At 41.7% G+C, this 16425-nt stretch overlaps 2 protein-coding genes across 3 annotated transcripts; both read right to left on the minus strand.

Moving 5' to 3' along the window:
• Positions 1–1684: 1684 nt before the first annotated feature.
• On the minus strand, positions 1685–2425 carry LOC121543810 (gastrula zinc finger protein XlCGF71.1-like; the record flags this gene model as incomplete). The annotated part of the gene is made up of 1 exon (XM_041853960.2): positions 1685–2425. A coding segment is annotated over one exon (585 nt), but the record flags the coding sequence as incomplete, so codon positions are not given.
• Positions 2426–2433: 8 nt separating this feature from the next.
• Positions 2434–5962, minus strand: LOC121543811 (zinc finger protein 664-like). Of its 2 annotated transcripts, none has more exons than XM_041853961.2 (4): positions 5764–5962; positions 3670–4050; positions 3483–3558; positions 2434–3225 (listed from the first exon to the last, which is right to left on the minus strand). In XM_041853961.2, the coding sequence occupies exons 2-4, from the start codon at positions 4015–4017 to the stop codon at positions 2483–2485; spliced, it is 1167 nt and encodes a 388-aa protein (XP_041709895.2). In that variant the 5' UTR covers positions 4018–4050; positions 5764–5962; the 3' UTR covers positions 2434–2482. The 2 variants fall into 2 exon arrangements, with proteins under 2 accessions (XP_041709895.2, XP_045064322.1); XM_045208387.1 differs by lacking the exon at positions 5764–5962 and adding an exon at positions 4228–4266.
• Positions 5963–16425: the final 10463 nt, after the last annotated feature.

Genomic DNA, 16425 nt, shown 5'->3' on the forward strand with positions numbered 1-16425 from the left:
GTGTGATATGACTCTCTTACAGTGGGGTAAAAAAGCATTTAGTCAGCCACCAATTGTGCAAGTTCTCCCACTTAAAAAGATGAGAGAGGCCTGTAATTTTCATCATAGGTACACATCAACTATGACAGACATATTGAGAGAGAAAAAATCCAGAAAATCACATTGTAGGATTTTTAATGAATTTATTTGCAAATTATGGTGGAAAATAAGTATTTGGTCACCTACAAACAAGCAAGATTTCTGGCTCTCACAGACCTGTAACTTCTTCTTTAAGAGGCTCCTCTGTCCTCCACTCGTTACCTGTATTAATGGCACCTGTTTGAACTTGTTATCAGTATAAAATACACCTGTCCACAACCTCAAACAGTCACACTCCAAACTCCACTATGGCCAAGACCAAAGAGCTGTCAAAGGACACCAGAAACAAAATTGTAGACCTGCACCAGGCTGGGAAGACTGAATCTGCAATAGGTAAGCAGCTTGGTTTGAAGAAATCAACTGTGGGAGCAATTATTAGGAAATGGAAGACATACAAGACCACTGATAATCTCCCTCGATCTGGGGCTCTACGCAAGATCTCACCCCGTAGGGTCAACATGATCACAAGAACGGTGAGCAAAATCCCAGAACCACACGGGGGGACCTAGTGAATGACCTGTAGAGATCTGGGACCAAAGTAACAAAGCCTACCATCAGTAACACACTACGCCGCCAGGGACTCAAATCCTGCAGTGCCAGACATGTCCCCCTGCTTAAGCCAGTACATGTCCAGGCCCGTCTGAAGATTGCTAGAGTGCATTTGGATGATCCAGAAGAGGATTGGGAGAATGTCATATGGTCAGATGAAACCAAAATATAACTTTTTGGTAAAAACTCAACTCGTCGTGTTTGGAGGACAAAGAATGGTGAGTTGCATCCAAAGAACACCATACCTACTGTGAAGCATGGGGGTGGAAACATCATGCTTTGGGGCTGTTTTTCTGCAAAGGGACCAGGACGACTGATCCGTGTAAAGGAAAGAATGAATGGGGCCATGTATCGTGAGATTTTGAGTGAAAACCTCCTTCCATCAGCAAGGGCATTGAAGATGAAACGTGGCTGGGTCTTTCAGCATGACAATGATCCCAAACACACCGCCCGGGCAACGAAGGAGTGGCTTCGTAAGAAGCATTTCAAGGTCCTGGAGTGGCCTAGCCAGTCTCCAGATCTCAACCCCATAGAAAATCTTTGGAGGGAGTTGAAAGTCCGTGTTGCCCAGCGACAGCCCAAAACATCACTGCTCTAGAGGAGATCTGCATGGAGGAATGGGCCAAAATACCAGCAACAGTGTGTGAAAACCTTGTGAAGACTTACAGAAAACGTTTGACCTGTGTCATTGCCAACAAAGGGTATATAACAAAGTATTGAGAAACTTTTGTTATTGACCAAATACTTATTTTCCACCATAATTTGCAAATAAATTCATTAAAAATCCTACAATGTGATTTTCTGGATTATTTTTTATCATTTTGTCTGTCATAGTTGACGTGTACCTATGATGCAAATTACAGGCCTCTCATCTTTTTAAGTGGGAGAACTTGCACAATTGGTGGCTGACTAAATACTTTTTCCCCCACTGTATTTCAGCTCTAAGAAAAAACAACATTCACAAAAAACACCAGAACCACACAACAGGTGTGCCATCTTTCACAGACTATAGAGGCCTTTATTTCATTACCATTTATTGGCATTACCAGGTCAGAGTCGGGCACAAAACCATCTTCTGTACATCACTGTTCCCTTGCTAAATAACTACAACAAGAGTAAAAGAGTTTAGACTGTATATAAATAATCTAGTCATTCAGCAACATCTAGGCAGGTGACCGGAGAGGTGATGGGCGCGAGCAAAGGTGCGATGGCAGCGGGGGCAGGAGTATGGTCTCTCCCCAGTGTGGGTCCTCATGTGAGTTTTAAGGTGGCCGGCCATGCGGAAGCTTTTTTCACACTCCTGGCAGTGATATGGTCGTAAGTTATTGTGGATCCTCATGTGTTTGCCCAGATCCCCTGAAGAGGTATAACATCCGTGGCAGACAGAACATTCATACGGCTTCTCTCCAGTGTGGGTGCGTATGTGTTTTGTGAGATCACCAGACTGAGTGAAGCTTTTGCTGCACTCAGTACAGGTGTATGGTCTCTCACCTGTGTGAGTGCGCTGGTGGTTCTTCAGGTGTGCGTGTCTGAAAAATGTCTTGTCACACACTGTGCAATGGAAAGGCCTCTCCCCGGTGTGTGTGCGCTGATGGGTTTTCAACGCAGCAATGTTTATGAACTTCAGCCCACAAACCCCACAATGGTAGTTCCTTTCATTGTTGTGGATCTTGAGATGAGTTTTAAGATAACCTTTGTCAGCAAAGTCTTTACCACACACAGTACATTTGAAAGGTCTCTCCCTGAGTGCGTGCGCAGGTGAAGCTTCAGAGAATCCCTGTATGCAAACCGCCTGTCACATTTTGGGCAGGATAAAGGCTTCTCGCCAGAGTGAACGGTCATGTGAACTCGGAGGTGCCACATCCGGGCAAAATCCTTTCCGCAGTCCTGGCATTTGAATGGCTTGACCCCCCGAGTGTATCATCATGTGTTTGCAATGACTGCTGGCTTCTGAGAAGCTCTTGCCACATTCCTTGCAGACGTAAGGCTTCTCGCCGGTGTGTGTGCGCATGTGAATGCGCAGATTCTGAGGACTAGAGCAGCTTTTGCCACACTCTGAGCATGGCATGCCGATGTTCAGACAGACAGGGCCATCCTCAGGCTTAGTGTCCTCAGGCTTGTGACACTGGTGAGGCCCCAGTCCCCAGGAATTCTTGAAGCTCTTTCCACAGTCAGCGCAACTGAGGTATCCATCGGTGAAAGCAACAGCCATTTTATGCCAAACCTTGCAGTGAGTATGCAGTCTGGCTATGTACTGGAAGCTGCGGGCACAATACGGGCAGGGGTGGAGTTTCCTTAGAGGGGCAGGGGTGTGGGCCTGACGGATGTGGACGTGTAGCTGCCGTGGGGTATGGAACATGCAGCTACAGTGGGGACAGCTGTGTGTGGGGGCGTACACGGTTTTACTCGTTGAGACGTGGCTTTTGAACAAAGCAATGTACTGCTTCTTGTGTTTGGTCTTGATGTGGTTCTCCAGGAAGTAACAGTCAGTGAAGGAGATGGTGCAGTGTGGACAAGGAAAGAACTGAGAAGTAGAGACTGAGGGAGAGGGACAGAGCAGTGGAAGGATGGTAGAAAGAGGGGAGAAGAGAGAGATGGGAGGAGAGAGAGGGAACAGAACATAGTTGTGATTTGCTACATTTCCTCATTCAACAATAAAACACTTGAGTAAATATCTTTGCTAAATGTCAATTTCAAAGTTTGCTAAATTAATGTTCAAGTTCTGTTCAAGTAATCCCATCATCCATTTCAAATGCAGTGTTGAGGGTGGACTGGATGTATGTACTATGCCCTACCTCCATCTGTCTCGTCTGGGTTTTCCTCCTTCACCAAACACACTTTACTGTCTCGCAGAAGAGTCTTAACCACCACCTTATGGATTAGAAAGATGAAGAAACCACATTATGCATTAACCAAAAGTATAAATACTATTGTCTAGTTAGTAACTATCACATGTTTGGAAAGACCACTAACTATTCTTACATTAGACAATCTTGTTAGCATCACCACTGGACTCCTTGATATCTGGCTATACCCGGTCATAGGATTGGATGTATTTTGATGTTTTATGTGCTTCTTCTGGAAGGAAGGATCAGAACGGCTATGTTCCTCGCCAATTCCCTGCTGTTCAAAGTCTGCTGGTTCCTCTTTGATTAAGATGGAGCTGATACAAACCCCTTTAGTGATGTAGGGTGCTTGGCTAACGTCTAGTTCTTCTCTATTGCAGTCAACATCATCTGACTGTGTTCCACACTCTGTTTTGATGGGGTCTCGATGGTGTTTAGTCCTCTTGGTTTTGTTGTGTTGCTTTTTCCCAGGTTTGCTCTTCATCTTGTTGACTAGAGTGCTTCTTCATTTGAAATTCTGTGGGGAAAAGACCAGGTTTTATTGACCATCACCCTTAGAGAGCTATACCAAGCAGGGATCCTATTAATAAACCATCCAACACTTTAAGTAAGTCCAATTATTGGGTAATTGAAGAAACCACAAGTCTGTATGAACAATCAATGTAACTGCATACGTTTCTAACAGTCAACCTACCAGTAACCCGGATACCCTAGACCCACTCCAATTCGCATACCGCCCCAACAGATTCACAGATGACACAATCTCAATCGCACTCCACACTGCCCTTTCCCACCTAGACAAAAGGAACACCTATGTGAGAATGCTGTTCATTGACGACAGCTCAGCATTCAACACCATAGTGCCCACAAAGCTCATTACTAAGCTAAGGACCCTGGGACTAAACACCTCCCTCTGCAACTGGGTTCTGGACTTCCTGACGAGCCGCCCCCATGTGGTCAGAGGAAAGGCCAAAAAATTGTCAAAGACTCCAGTCGCCCAAGTCATAGACTGTTACGACAAGCGGTACCGGAGCGCCAAGTCTAGGACCAAAAGGCTGCTTAACAGCTTCTACACCCAAGCCATAAAACTGCTGAACAATTAATCAAATGGCCACCCTTCCTATTTACATTGAACCCCCCCCCCCCTCCATTTGTTTTTACACTGCTGAAACCCGCTGTTTATTATCTATGCATAGTCACTTTACCCCTACCTACATGTACCAATTACATTTTAGTAATTTAGCAGACACTCTTATGCAGAGCGACTTACAGTTAGTGAGTGCATACATTTTTCATTACCTCGACTAACCTGTACCCCCGCACATTGACTCGGTACCAGTACCCCCTGTATATAGCCTCGTTATTGTTATTTTATTGTGTTACTTTTTATTATTTGTTTTACTTTAGTTTATTTGGTAAATATTTTCTTAACTGCATTGTTGGTTAAGGGCTTGCAAGTAAGCATTTCACGGCAAGGTCTACACCTGTTGTATTCGACGCATGTGACAAATAAAGTTTGATTTGATTTGACCTACCAGTAATAATAGGCCTATAGACGGGTTGGTTGTTTAGCAACAAAACCGAAGCGTGCACAACTAGGGAAAAACCGACGGGGTTGTCTTAAATTGTTGACAACATGTAAACTATATTTCGTCTCCAATGTTTACTGAAAACATAAATACATTTGCACAATAAGAACTTGTCTCTGAAATACATCGTTACAGTTGTTTTAGACATATTAGCATAGATGACGTTGCAACAGTCAAAACACCTCAAAACAATACATGGTATCAAGAACAAGATAAAACGATCCGAAACTATCCATTTACGATTCCCCATACGGCAGCTTCTTGTAATTGTTACTAGCTATTTGGCCATACAGAATCACAACACATGGAGTTCTGCTCCATTGAAGCCTGCGTATCGTTTTCGTGACGTTGTCAGCTAATCCTTCAATATGACATTAGCATTCATGTTGCTACCAACCCCCTCAGACATTTACATTACATTTTAGTCATTTAGCAGACGCTCTTATCCAGAGCGACTTACAGGAGCAATTAGGGTTAAGTGCCTTGCTTAAGGGCACATCGACAGATTTTTCACCTAGTCGGCTCGGGGATTAGAACCAGCGACCTTTCGGTTACTGGCACAACGCTCTTAACCACTAAGCTACCTGCTATAAGCAGAGCCTCGTTATAGGGTTATATTAAAGGCAGCAAACTCTACTTACTGTTGCAGTCAACTAGCTAGCTACTGTTTTGAGCTGCTAGTAGCCTAGTCTTTGTAAATGAGAACAACACAGCAAAGGCTAATTATTTTGTAACTCGTAAATGCTCAGTGGTAGAAGGGCAAACACAGCTTCGCTTTCCTTTGTTGACGCCATAAAACGCTGCACTTCCTGGTTTATGTCCGCAACGTTCCACCACAGATAGAACAAGGTCGTCACTAGTTACCACAGCCACAACGTCAAACGTCATTTAGCACACTCCTATACTTTTTTTTTTTTTTTTTTTTGTCATTTAGCAGACGCTCTTATCCAGAGCGACTTACAGGAGCAATTAGGGTTAAGTGCCTTGCTTAAGGGCACATCGACAGATTTTTCACCTATTCGGCTCGGGGATTAGAACCAGCGACCTTTCGGTTACTGGCACAACGCTCTTACCCACTAAGCTACCTGTAGAACAACCATAGAACAACCATAGAACAAGGAACCAGATGTTTCACCGGTTGTATAAATCTGAAGCATCCGGTTGGAATTTCCACTTCCCACCAAATAATTTATGTTGAGAAGAAGCACAGTGGCCTAGCCTGACCACTGAGGTATAATAAGAATGAGCCTGATGACTCGCACTAAATTCTTCCGCTGCTCTGTTATTCGCTACACACATTAGTCTGAGACTGCCATCATTGAAGTTGTTTGTGGTGAAGAGGGGCACGAGTATCAAAGCCAACGACATATTTTCAAACCTCTGCTTTACACATTGAGTTTTACCAAGGGAGAAAGACTGCCCCCTCTCATTGAAGCTAAAACAGCGTTAAAACCAGTAGATAGTGATAGCGCTGACGTCATCCACGTATTCCTATGGAAAACTCCCGATGGCGCATGAAGTATTTGAATTTGAAATGCGCGGCGCCATATTGCCACAGACAGAATAATGAGCCATCCGGTTTTTGGTAGCGTTTCCACTCAATTCCAAAAATGGTGATGAGAGGAAGCCCAGTGGCCAGCAGTGGCCTACATTATGCTAATGTTCTCATCGATGAAACGTTTGATCTCAATACAGTTTTCTGTTCCCAAAACTAGAATATGTTACGAACAGAGGGGACTAAGTTTTGTAGATTTTACCCTTTCCAAAGTTTTAAAAAATTGCGTTGTTTGGAAGGAGTGGAAGGGCGAATTGGGTCATTGCACACCCGCACAGAGTAGGCGTTCCCTAACAGAAATATACAAACACTTGCTAGAACGCGCCAATAGGATCTCGCTAGCTCGTGCTTGGCTCTGCCCACCTCCTTGCTTGTACTGCCCACTATGACTAATTTGTTCCCACTGGAAACGACAGGCTGTGGTCTATCTTGGGTTAGTTATAAAAATCCCCGCCTTATCTTAGCTCAATGGTCACCATAGCAACACCCACCCGTAGTATGCGTTCCAGCAGGTATATCTCACTGGTCATCCCCAAAGCCAACACCTCCTTTGGTCGCCATTCCTTCCAGTTCTCTGCTGCAAATGACTGGAACGAACTGCAAAAATCTCTGAAGCTGGAGACACTTATCTCCCTCACTATCTTTAAGCATCAGCTGTCAGAGCATCTTACCGATCACTGCACCTGTACACAGCCCATCTGTAATTAGCCCACCCAACTACCTCATCCCCATATTGTTATTTACATTGTTATTTATTTTGCTCATTTGCACCCCAGTATCTCTATTCGCACATCATATTCTGCACATCTATCACTCCAAGATTAATCAAACCCCCTCATTGAAAACGACACAAATTAACAATTTTGGGTTAGTTATAAATGGGCGCATTCGACATTGCAGGTCGAGACTGAATGATCTACACAGCACCTTGCACCATTAACCCTAAACTGGCACACCAATAAATAAATACATATTTTTATTGCAGTCTAATGCACTGATGGCACATTGTGTCAGCTTCTTCAACTACAAGACCTACAACCCACAGCCATACACTAACAATATTGCCCTAGGTCTGGGATTTCTGAGACTAGCGGGACGTTCTCATTTGGGAAAAAGACTGTCCTCTCTGTGACCCGGAAACCGATAAGTGATCGAGTGTCAATTAGGTGGTAGGAGAACTGAGCAGTGTCCTCGCCTCCTCACGCAGAGGAAGCTCAAGATGATCCTACCTGAGTCCTTTGCTGAAGGGTTTCGTGTTCCGCCACACCCCCTTTGAATCAACTGTTGTTTACTCAGAGAAAAGCAGGCACATATTTTAAAACGACATCCTACTTATCCTTTTATTTATAAAACTATCTAAATGACTTTTTACTACTGTACACATTTAATTTGGGCTTGAAGGAGTCATTTCATACAAGCGCATTTGTTTCCACATTTCCACACCTCGCCTACTCTCCTTGATTACCTTTGACATTTTTGAATAGGATGCAAGGAGAGGACGGAAGAGTTAGCAAAGCCAATTCAAATCAAATTTTATTTGTCACATACACGTGTTTAGCAGATGTTATAGCGGGTGTAGCGAAATGCTTGTGCTTCTAGCTCCGACAGTGCAGTAATATCTAACAAGGAATATCTAACAATTTCACAACATATACCCAATACACACAAAACTAGTAAGGAATGGGATTTAAGAATATATACATATATGGACAAGCAATGACAGAGCGGCATTGACTAAGATACAGTATGTCGTGTATTAGGATTATGTCTTTGTTAATGGTTTTAAGTGGAACTGAAAGAATGTTGTTTATGTTAGTTCAAAAGTAGCCATTTGTGGGGTGACGCCCCAGGGGAGACCGGTGATTGGACCGCAGAGGGAGCAACCCATATTTTTACATTGTTTATAAGTATATGCTGGGGGCACAGGAGAGCAGAGCAGCCATCACAATTCGAGAACACTGCTCTCCGGGGGATCTTGACTCCTGTAACTCATGCTGAAAGCTTGTGATATGAATAAACCTTATGATCCAAGTTCAGTATGAGCAGACTCCTTTGTTCATCAGCAATAATTGCCAGCATTTACTCGATACGACAAATGGCGCCCAACGTGGGGCTGGTCTGCAAATCTTCTTTGTTTCATTCGTTGCCGCCAAGCTAACTCGTTCTGAAGTCATGGCCAGACAAGGGTGAGTTTTTCTTACCGCTTTGGAGGTTGTTAGTTTGGATACTACTTGTGTACACTGGAGAGATGTACCATTAGGACCGAAATGTGCCTCGTGTGGCGTTATTGCTGAGAACGGGGGGTCTGGCTAATCATTATAAAAAATTTAAAACAGCGCAAAAGTGGGTAGAGCCTATATATTGGCTATAGAGATGTGTTGCTTGAATAGGAAGTCAAGAACAATCGGGGCCAGGATATGTATACAAGTTAGGACATTGCAGGATTTGATAAGCCCTCAGAACAAACGAGGCGACCCCTATGGTGGGCCATAAATCCTGGTAACGCGCTAGGTGTTGTCAGGTCAGTCTTGGACTGGGGTTGGGTTATAGATTTATTGTAAGTTGCTGCTCATCTTCTATCCGACGGGGTAGCTGCTTGGGGGGACCGCTCATAAAATATCCATACTCACGGCAGCCTAAAGTTAGGAAAAAGAAAAAAGTAATTAAAGACGCAATGTCGGGTGCATTGTTTTCATGCTACATGGTGCATACAGGCTAAGGCTAAATGCTAATGCTAATATGCTGCATGCGAACATGTGACCGTAGAGGTCCACTGCGATGGAATAAAGCCTCTTAAATTATGTTTGTGTGTGTGTGGAATTCAGGTTCTATGTTTTGTGAGCGCTGTTAAATGTTGTTGACTATGAGGGGAAAACGGAGGTACAGCAGGACTGTTAAACTCCCTTCCACGGTGAAAAAGTATTTTTGAATGTATCGCGCATGCGTGGGATTTTACTAAACTACAACACATCTGTTACACTGCAGGGGGAGACAGAGACACAGACGAGGGAACAAAGAGGAGAGATTTTAACACAAATCTTCTAGTTTTAAAGCGGCTGTTGTTTGAAAATGAAACTATTTGTTGGGATGTAGTGAATTTATAAATTAGATATATGTTGACGGATTATAATAAATTGAATTAAATGACGGATTAAAATAAATAAAAATGTTATTGAGCTATTTAGTCGTGAGTTAAATCTTATAGCGAATATGAGTGGGGGAATATTGAATGTGGATAACTCAGTGATTGCATGACTGCTAAATTCTTTTTCTGTTTCTATGCTCTTTTGTCATATGAGAGGAACGATAGGACGAGACGAGAGGAGAGAGAGAGAGAGAGAAAGAAAGAGAGGTGCTGACGTGACATCACGTGACAGGGGGAGGATCGAGTCAAAAAGGTTTTGGTACTGGTCTGTTTGCAAAATCTTCCCCTACAGGATATTTGATGTTTTGACAATTTCACAGAGGCTTGGCAACAGACTGATCATTTGAATAAAATTTGCATTTTAGAGTCTCTGGCATCACTTGGGTTTGATTGCAGTTGTGTTGAAAATCGAGTACTGACATTATTCTGTAAAATTAAGATAATTAGGTGCTTATAAAGCAAGGGGGTTTATGGGAATTGTAGTGTTGTAAGGTTAGAGGGCTTTGTTTTTAGGATTGGTAAGATAGCCACTAATTGATAAATTGGTAAGATAGGATATAGAAATAAAAAATTGGTTTTAATTATTCATAATTTTTAATAGATTTTTTTTTTTTATTATTAATTTTTTTTGTTTGTTTGTTGTTGTTTGGTTTATATTAATAATTAAAGGGGGGAAGCCATAGGCTATATAGTCTAAAATAAAATAATTCACAATAAAGGAATATAAAAGAGTAGTTACAATGGGGAGAAAGGACAGCAAGGCTATGAAAGTCATTACACCGGTTGATATAGTTGAAAATAGTAATCCTTTAACTAAAGTATTGCAAGGTTATCCGGCAAATGAAACAAAAGTTGCCCTTCATTCTCAAACAAAAACTGATAAAAGATTCCAGCGATAAGATAAACAAAGGTATAGGGAAAATGCTAAAGGAAGAAAAGGCGACAGAAAAACTAATGGCAGAAGTTAGTACACCTTTCTCACATACGGATTCAGCAAAAAGACACCCACCTTATGAGAAGGAAGTAGAGCTTAGGGATGTTTATCCTCAGCTTCCAGGGATCATCCAGGAGGGTGATTATTGCATCAGAGATGAAGATGAACGGATAATAGATAGAGGACAAGCAGAAACGACCAGAAAGATGAATCCAAAACTCCAGAAGTAAGAAAAAACCGAGATGTCTGGAAACTAAGAGAAGAATGAGGTTCGGAAAGATGAGGATGAAGATACAGAAGAGAAGAAAAACTGCTGAGGAAAGAATCCCAAGAATTGGAGGAGAAGAATACATTGAGGTCAAGGAAAGGCCAATAGTAAGAAGATGATGGAAGATGATATTTCGAGGACAGAACTTAGAATATAAGCTTTTGAAGAATCCTGATATGTCAACAGCAAGAAAGAACAGGATCAAGAAACTCTCAGAAAACTCAATCATACAACTGGTGGAGAAGAGAAGCTTTGGTTATGAAGAATCAGAGTGAACCAAATCAACAATCACTGCTACAGCTTCAACTGAACAAGGCCAACCGCAATTGTACCAGCCACCAAGGGCGGTACCAGGTGTTTCATATCCACAGCCAGTTTCGGGACAGACACAGAATTGGAGAGGAAGAGGACGAGAAGGCTTAGAAGGAGGAGGAAGATTTCAGCTACACTTCCAGCAACTTTCAGAAGAGTGTTATAATTGTGGACAGATTGGTCACTTTACCTGTGAGTGCAATAAGTCAGGAGGAAACATCAGAGGGAATTTCAGAGGAAGATACAGGGGCCAGTCAAAATCACCTGTTCTCCAGGTGAACCCCTACAGGGGTCCGGAGCAAGGATTCTAGAGCCTAGAAGATATGAAGGGGGGTGTCAGCTGATAGCAAGATAAAATATCTAACAATTGAAGTAAAAACAGAGGACTATGAGAAGTGATAGTGAATAGTGGAAAAGCTTTTATCTGTGTTCAGCCTAAAGAGGTTAAACATCTCACTATGTAAAATTAACTAATTAGGACAGGGATTTGAGGTAGTAAAACAGCTAATTACTCTTAAGGAACCAATTGAGCTCTGCTATAAAAATCAAAGAGAAATTAAAATAGACATACTAATATTAGAACATATACAGTGGGGAAAAAAAGTATTTAGTCAGCCACCAATTGTGCAAGTTCTCCCACTTAAAAAGATGAGAGAGGCCTGTAATTTTCATCATAGGTACACGTCAACTATGACAGACAAAATGAGGAAAAAAAATCCAGAAAATCACATTGTAGGATTTTTAATGAATTTATTTGCAAATTATGGTGGAAAATAAGTATTTGGTCAATAACAAAAGTTTCTCAATACTTTGTTATATACCATTTGTTGGCAATGACACAGGTCAAACGTTTTCTGTAAATCTTCACAAGGTTTTCACACACTGTTGCTGGTATTTTGGCCCATTCCTCCATGCAGATCTCCTCTAGAGCAGTGATGTTTTGGGGCTGTCGCTGGGCAACACGGACTTTCAACTCCCTCCAAAGATTTTCTATGGGGTTGAGATCTGGAGACTGGCTAGGCCACTCCAGGACCTTGAAATGCTTCTTACGAAGCCACTCCTTCGTTGCCCGGGCGGTGTGTTTGGGATCATTCTCATGCTGAAAGACCCAGCCACGTTTCATCTTCAATGCCCTTGCTGATGGAAGGAGGTTTTCATTCAAAATTTCACGATACATGGCCCCATTCATTCTTTCATTTACACGGATCAGTCGTCCTGGTCCCTTTGCAGAAAAACAGCCCCAAAGCATGATGTTTCCACCCCCATGCTGCACAGTAGGTATGGTGTTCTTTGGATGCAACTCAGCATTCTTTGTCCTCCAAACACGACGAGTTGAGTTTTTACCAAAAAAGTTCTATTTTGGTTTCATCTGACCATATGACATTCTCCCAATCCTCTTCTGGATCATCCAAATGCACTCTAGCAAACTTCAGACGGGCCTGGACATGTACTGGCTTAAGCAGGGGGACACGTCTGGCACTGCAGGATTTGATTCCCTGGCGGCGTAGTGTGTTACTGATGGTAGGCTTTGTTACTTTGGTCCTAGCTCTCTGCAGGTCATTCACTAGGTCCCCCCGTGTGGTTCTGGGATTTTTGCTCACCGTTCTTGTGATCATTTTGACCCCACGGGGTGAGATCTTGCGTGGAGCTCCAGATCGAGGGAGATTATCAGTGGTCTTGTATGTCTTCCATTTCCTAATAATTGCTCCCACAGTTGATTTTTTAAAACCAAGCTGCTTACCTATTGCAGATTCAGTCTTCCCAGCCTGGTGCAGGTCTACAATTTTGTTTCTGGTGTCCTTTGACAGCTCTTTGGTCTTGGCCATAGTGGAGTTTGGAGTGTGACTGTTTGAGGTTGTGGACAGGTGTCTTTTATACTGATAACAAGTTCAAACAGGTGCCATTAATACAGGTAACGAGTGGAGGACAGAGGAGCCTCTTAAAGAAGAAGTTACAGGTCTGTGAGAGCCAGAAATCTTGCTTGTTTGTAGGTGACCAAATACTTATTTTCCACCATAATTTGCAAATAAATTCATTAAAAATCCTACAATGTGATGTTCTGGATTTTTTTTTCTCAATTTGTCTGTCATAGTTGACGTGTACCTATGATGAAAATTACAGGCCTATCTCATCTTTTTAAGTGGGAGAACATGCACAATTGGTGGCTGACTAAATACTTTTTTCCCCCACTGTACCTATTGCATTGTGGGAAAGAGATGCATGGTGTAAATTGAACTGTACAATAAGATGTACACTAGACGACTGTCTGGTAGAGGATAAAAAAAAAAAAAGAATAGGGTTTTTGGGAATCATATTTGCTTAAAAAGATAATATCATAGGAAGGATGATAAATCTATTAGACTGCCTATTAGACAATCTGTCTGGAAAATAAAGTTAAAAGGGGTGACTGTTATTCTGGGTTACATTCTTACACCAAGAGATTTCAGGCTAGGCTAAAAGGTGTTTAGTCGTTTGCCAAGTCTGTGTGTAAAGAAGTCAGAAGCAGGTGGGGACTTCCCAATCACATATTCTAAAAATTGGTGGTAAAGGGATTTTGTGAATAAATCAGTGGAAAAAGGTTTTTAAAGGTTAGGAGAAAAGATTAGATTACAAAAAGTTAGGAGAACTAGGGTTGAAGGAACTCTAAGACAGTAAGCTAAGTTTCAAAGTTAGTAGTAAGAGAGAGAGAACAGTGGTGAAGGACATTTTAGAGTTTAGTGGGAGGATATATATGGTAGGAGTTTAGATCTGTTAGGAGCAGATGCATTGAGAAAGTATGCGTTGCTGAATGATAAGAGAAGATTAAGGGTGATTGAGTATCTATATTTACAATTCCCAGCAGGAAGATCAAGGTAATTGTAGGGGTATTTTTTATAATCAAAAGTTTGAAAGTGAGGGTTTAGAGTAGGAAGAGAGAGTGAATGTAAGTTACATTTACGTCATTTGACACTAGTGGTAATAGATGGAAGTACAGCAAAGAGTTCAAAGCTTTGGGGAAACTAGATGAAGTAAGAATCATGACATTAACACGTCAGTCTATTAAAACAACAGTGAGAAGCAATTTAACTCTTTCAACATTGATAGTTATTAAAGCCATAAATATATCGCATTTGATTATAAGGGAACCAATAGCTCCAGCACCAAGTTTAGAGGGAAAGACTGTTATTAGGGTTAGGATGAGTGATCCAGCTCATCTTCATTGTAGATGTGAGAGATGGAGTGGAGAGGGGACGTTCCTCCCACATGGAGAGATAATTATGGAGAATAAGTATTGTTATCAGGACCAGATGTAGAAGCTGTTGCACCTAGTCAAAGGAGGTATAGTTTGTACAACGATATGAAGTGGAAGAGGGTTATGAGTGATTGTTCATTTATTTTGCGTAATGTTACAGAGAAAGATCAGGGAGAATATATGTGTACTTATCTAGTGCAAGCATTAAAATTTGTTCCGGTTAAGAATTATTGGTTAAAAGGCTATGTAATTCGTAAAGTGACGCTTATAATGGAAGATTTGAAATCTGTTGAAGCTTCCACAGTCACCGAAGGAGTTCAGGAGGAGTATATTATAGTAGTCACTCCAACAGTAGATAATACACAGAGGATATCGGGAACTTTCCCACTAGAAGTAGTTAAGGGTGTTAATACATCAACTAAATCAACTACTTTAATGGTAACTTTGGAAGGGATTGATGATGCGACGGCAATAACAAATGTAGGAAGTATGACACCGACACCGACAACAACTTTTCTGAATTTAAAGGGGGTAGCAAGAAGGACTCAGGGGTTTATGTTACGGATGGAGAGTGCTGTCAATGATAGTACGAATAGGGTTAAAATAGGAAAGCAGATAGTGGTAGAGAACAATATAGATTCATCTGAAATAGTGAAGGATACTATCATGGAGGTACAGGATGAGGTCTTTGATTTTAATGACAGACAAGGAGAGGTATCTGATCAGTACCGCTCGTTAGGGAAGAGAGAAACTAAATGGATGGGTTTGATTCTTCTGTTGTGAAAATTAAAAATGGATGGGCAGGTAGGAATCTTTGGTTCCAGCAGCTAGCTCATTCTGTAAGATCAGTGAGGAATCTTGAGGGTCCATGTCTGTTGAGAATTCCAGCACCAAACATTTTAGAGACGGTCGCTCGACCTCTATCAAGTATGTGTCAGTCTTATGCTTTGTCATGACTGTTGTATCAGCAACAATCAGTAACAGATAAAATAATGTCGTTGTCAAAACATTTGGTTAAGCCTAGGTTTAAGTGTTATTGGGTTAAGTGAATTAACTTGTGTGCATTTGTTAGATGGGAAGGAAAATCAGTTAACAGCGAACCCTGATGCATTGGAGGTGAAACCAGTGAGGGCTAAAAGTTGTTTTTGTTCTAATAAAACATATGATGTAAGGGGTATGTTTATGGGAATATCAGATTGTGAGGATTATATGATAACTTTGGGTAAGCATGACCTTAAAGGTAGTTATGAGAAATATGTTACTCTTTATGTTCCAGGTAGTAAGAACAGCAAGACTTTGATGGTGAAAGATTAGCTTTTGCCTGACAATGTGAATATTGGGAATTTTAGAGATATTTGGAGGGTTTGTGGTGATAAAGCGTATATATTCTTACCCTATGGATGGACAGGATGTTGTTACATGTCAACGTTGAAGCTTCCATATGAGGTTTCTACCATTAAAAGAGGGGTAGCACCGGACACAGATAAATCTGAATCTAGGTTTGGAAGTAGGGTGGAAAGGGACATGGCGACATTTCATAGTCTGGGAAGCCTATCATTGGAGGATAATTCTAAGAGAGAAGGGGGGAATTTTTTCTATGGTATGGTGTAACATTTTTGGGCAGATCATATTGATAATATTAGCTATACTTTGATTCCAGATAGTTCAGATAGTATCACTATGCATTGAAGAATATGAGGGATGCGTTTGGTAGATCTGAAGGAGCTGGATGGTCAGCGAAGACTTGGTTGCAAGATCAGTTAGGCCCAGTAGGAGCAGTGATGGATTAGATTTTAATGGCAGCTTTGGTAGCACTGTGTGTGATGTTTGTGATGTGTTACTGACCTTTGAGAAAGC

This window comes from Coregonus clupeaformis, chromosome 28 (assembly GCF_020615455.1).
Source record: "Coregonus clupeaformis isolate EN_2021a chromosome 28, ASM2061545v1, whole genome shotgun sequence".
NCBI classification, from domain to species: Eukaryota; Metazoa; Chordata; class Actinopteri; order Salmoniformes; family Salmonidae; genus Coregonus; species Coregonus clupeaformis.

Coding starts and splice junctions, on each gene's coding strand:
- LOC121543811 (XM_041853961.2), bottom strand. CDS start 4,017: ATGAAGAGCAAACCTGGGAAAAAGCAACACAACAAAACCAAGAGGACT. Junction 3,559..3,669: donor TGCTAACAAGATTGTCTAAT/GTAAGAATAGTT, acceptor CTAATCCATAAG/GTGGTGGTTAAGACTCTTCT. Junction 3,226..3,482: donor CCCAGACGAGACAGATGGAG/GTAGGGCATAGT, acceptor CCTCTCCCTCAG/TCTCTACTTCTCAGTTCTTT.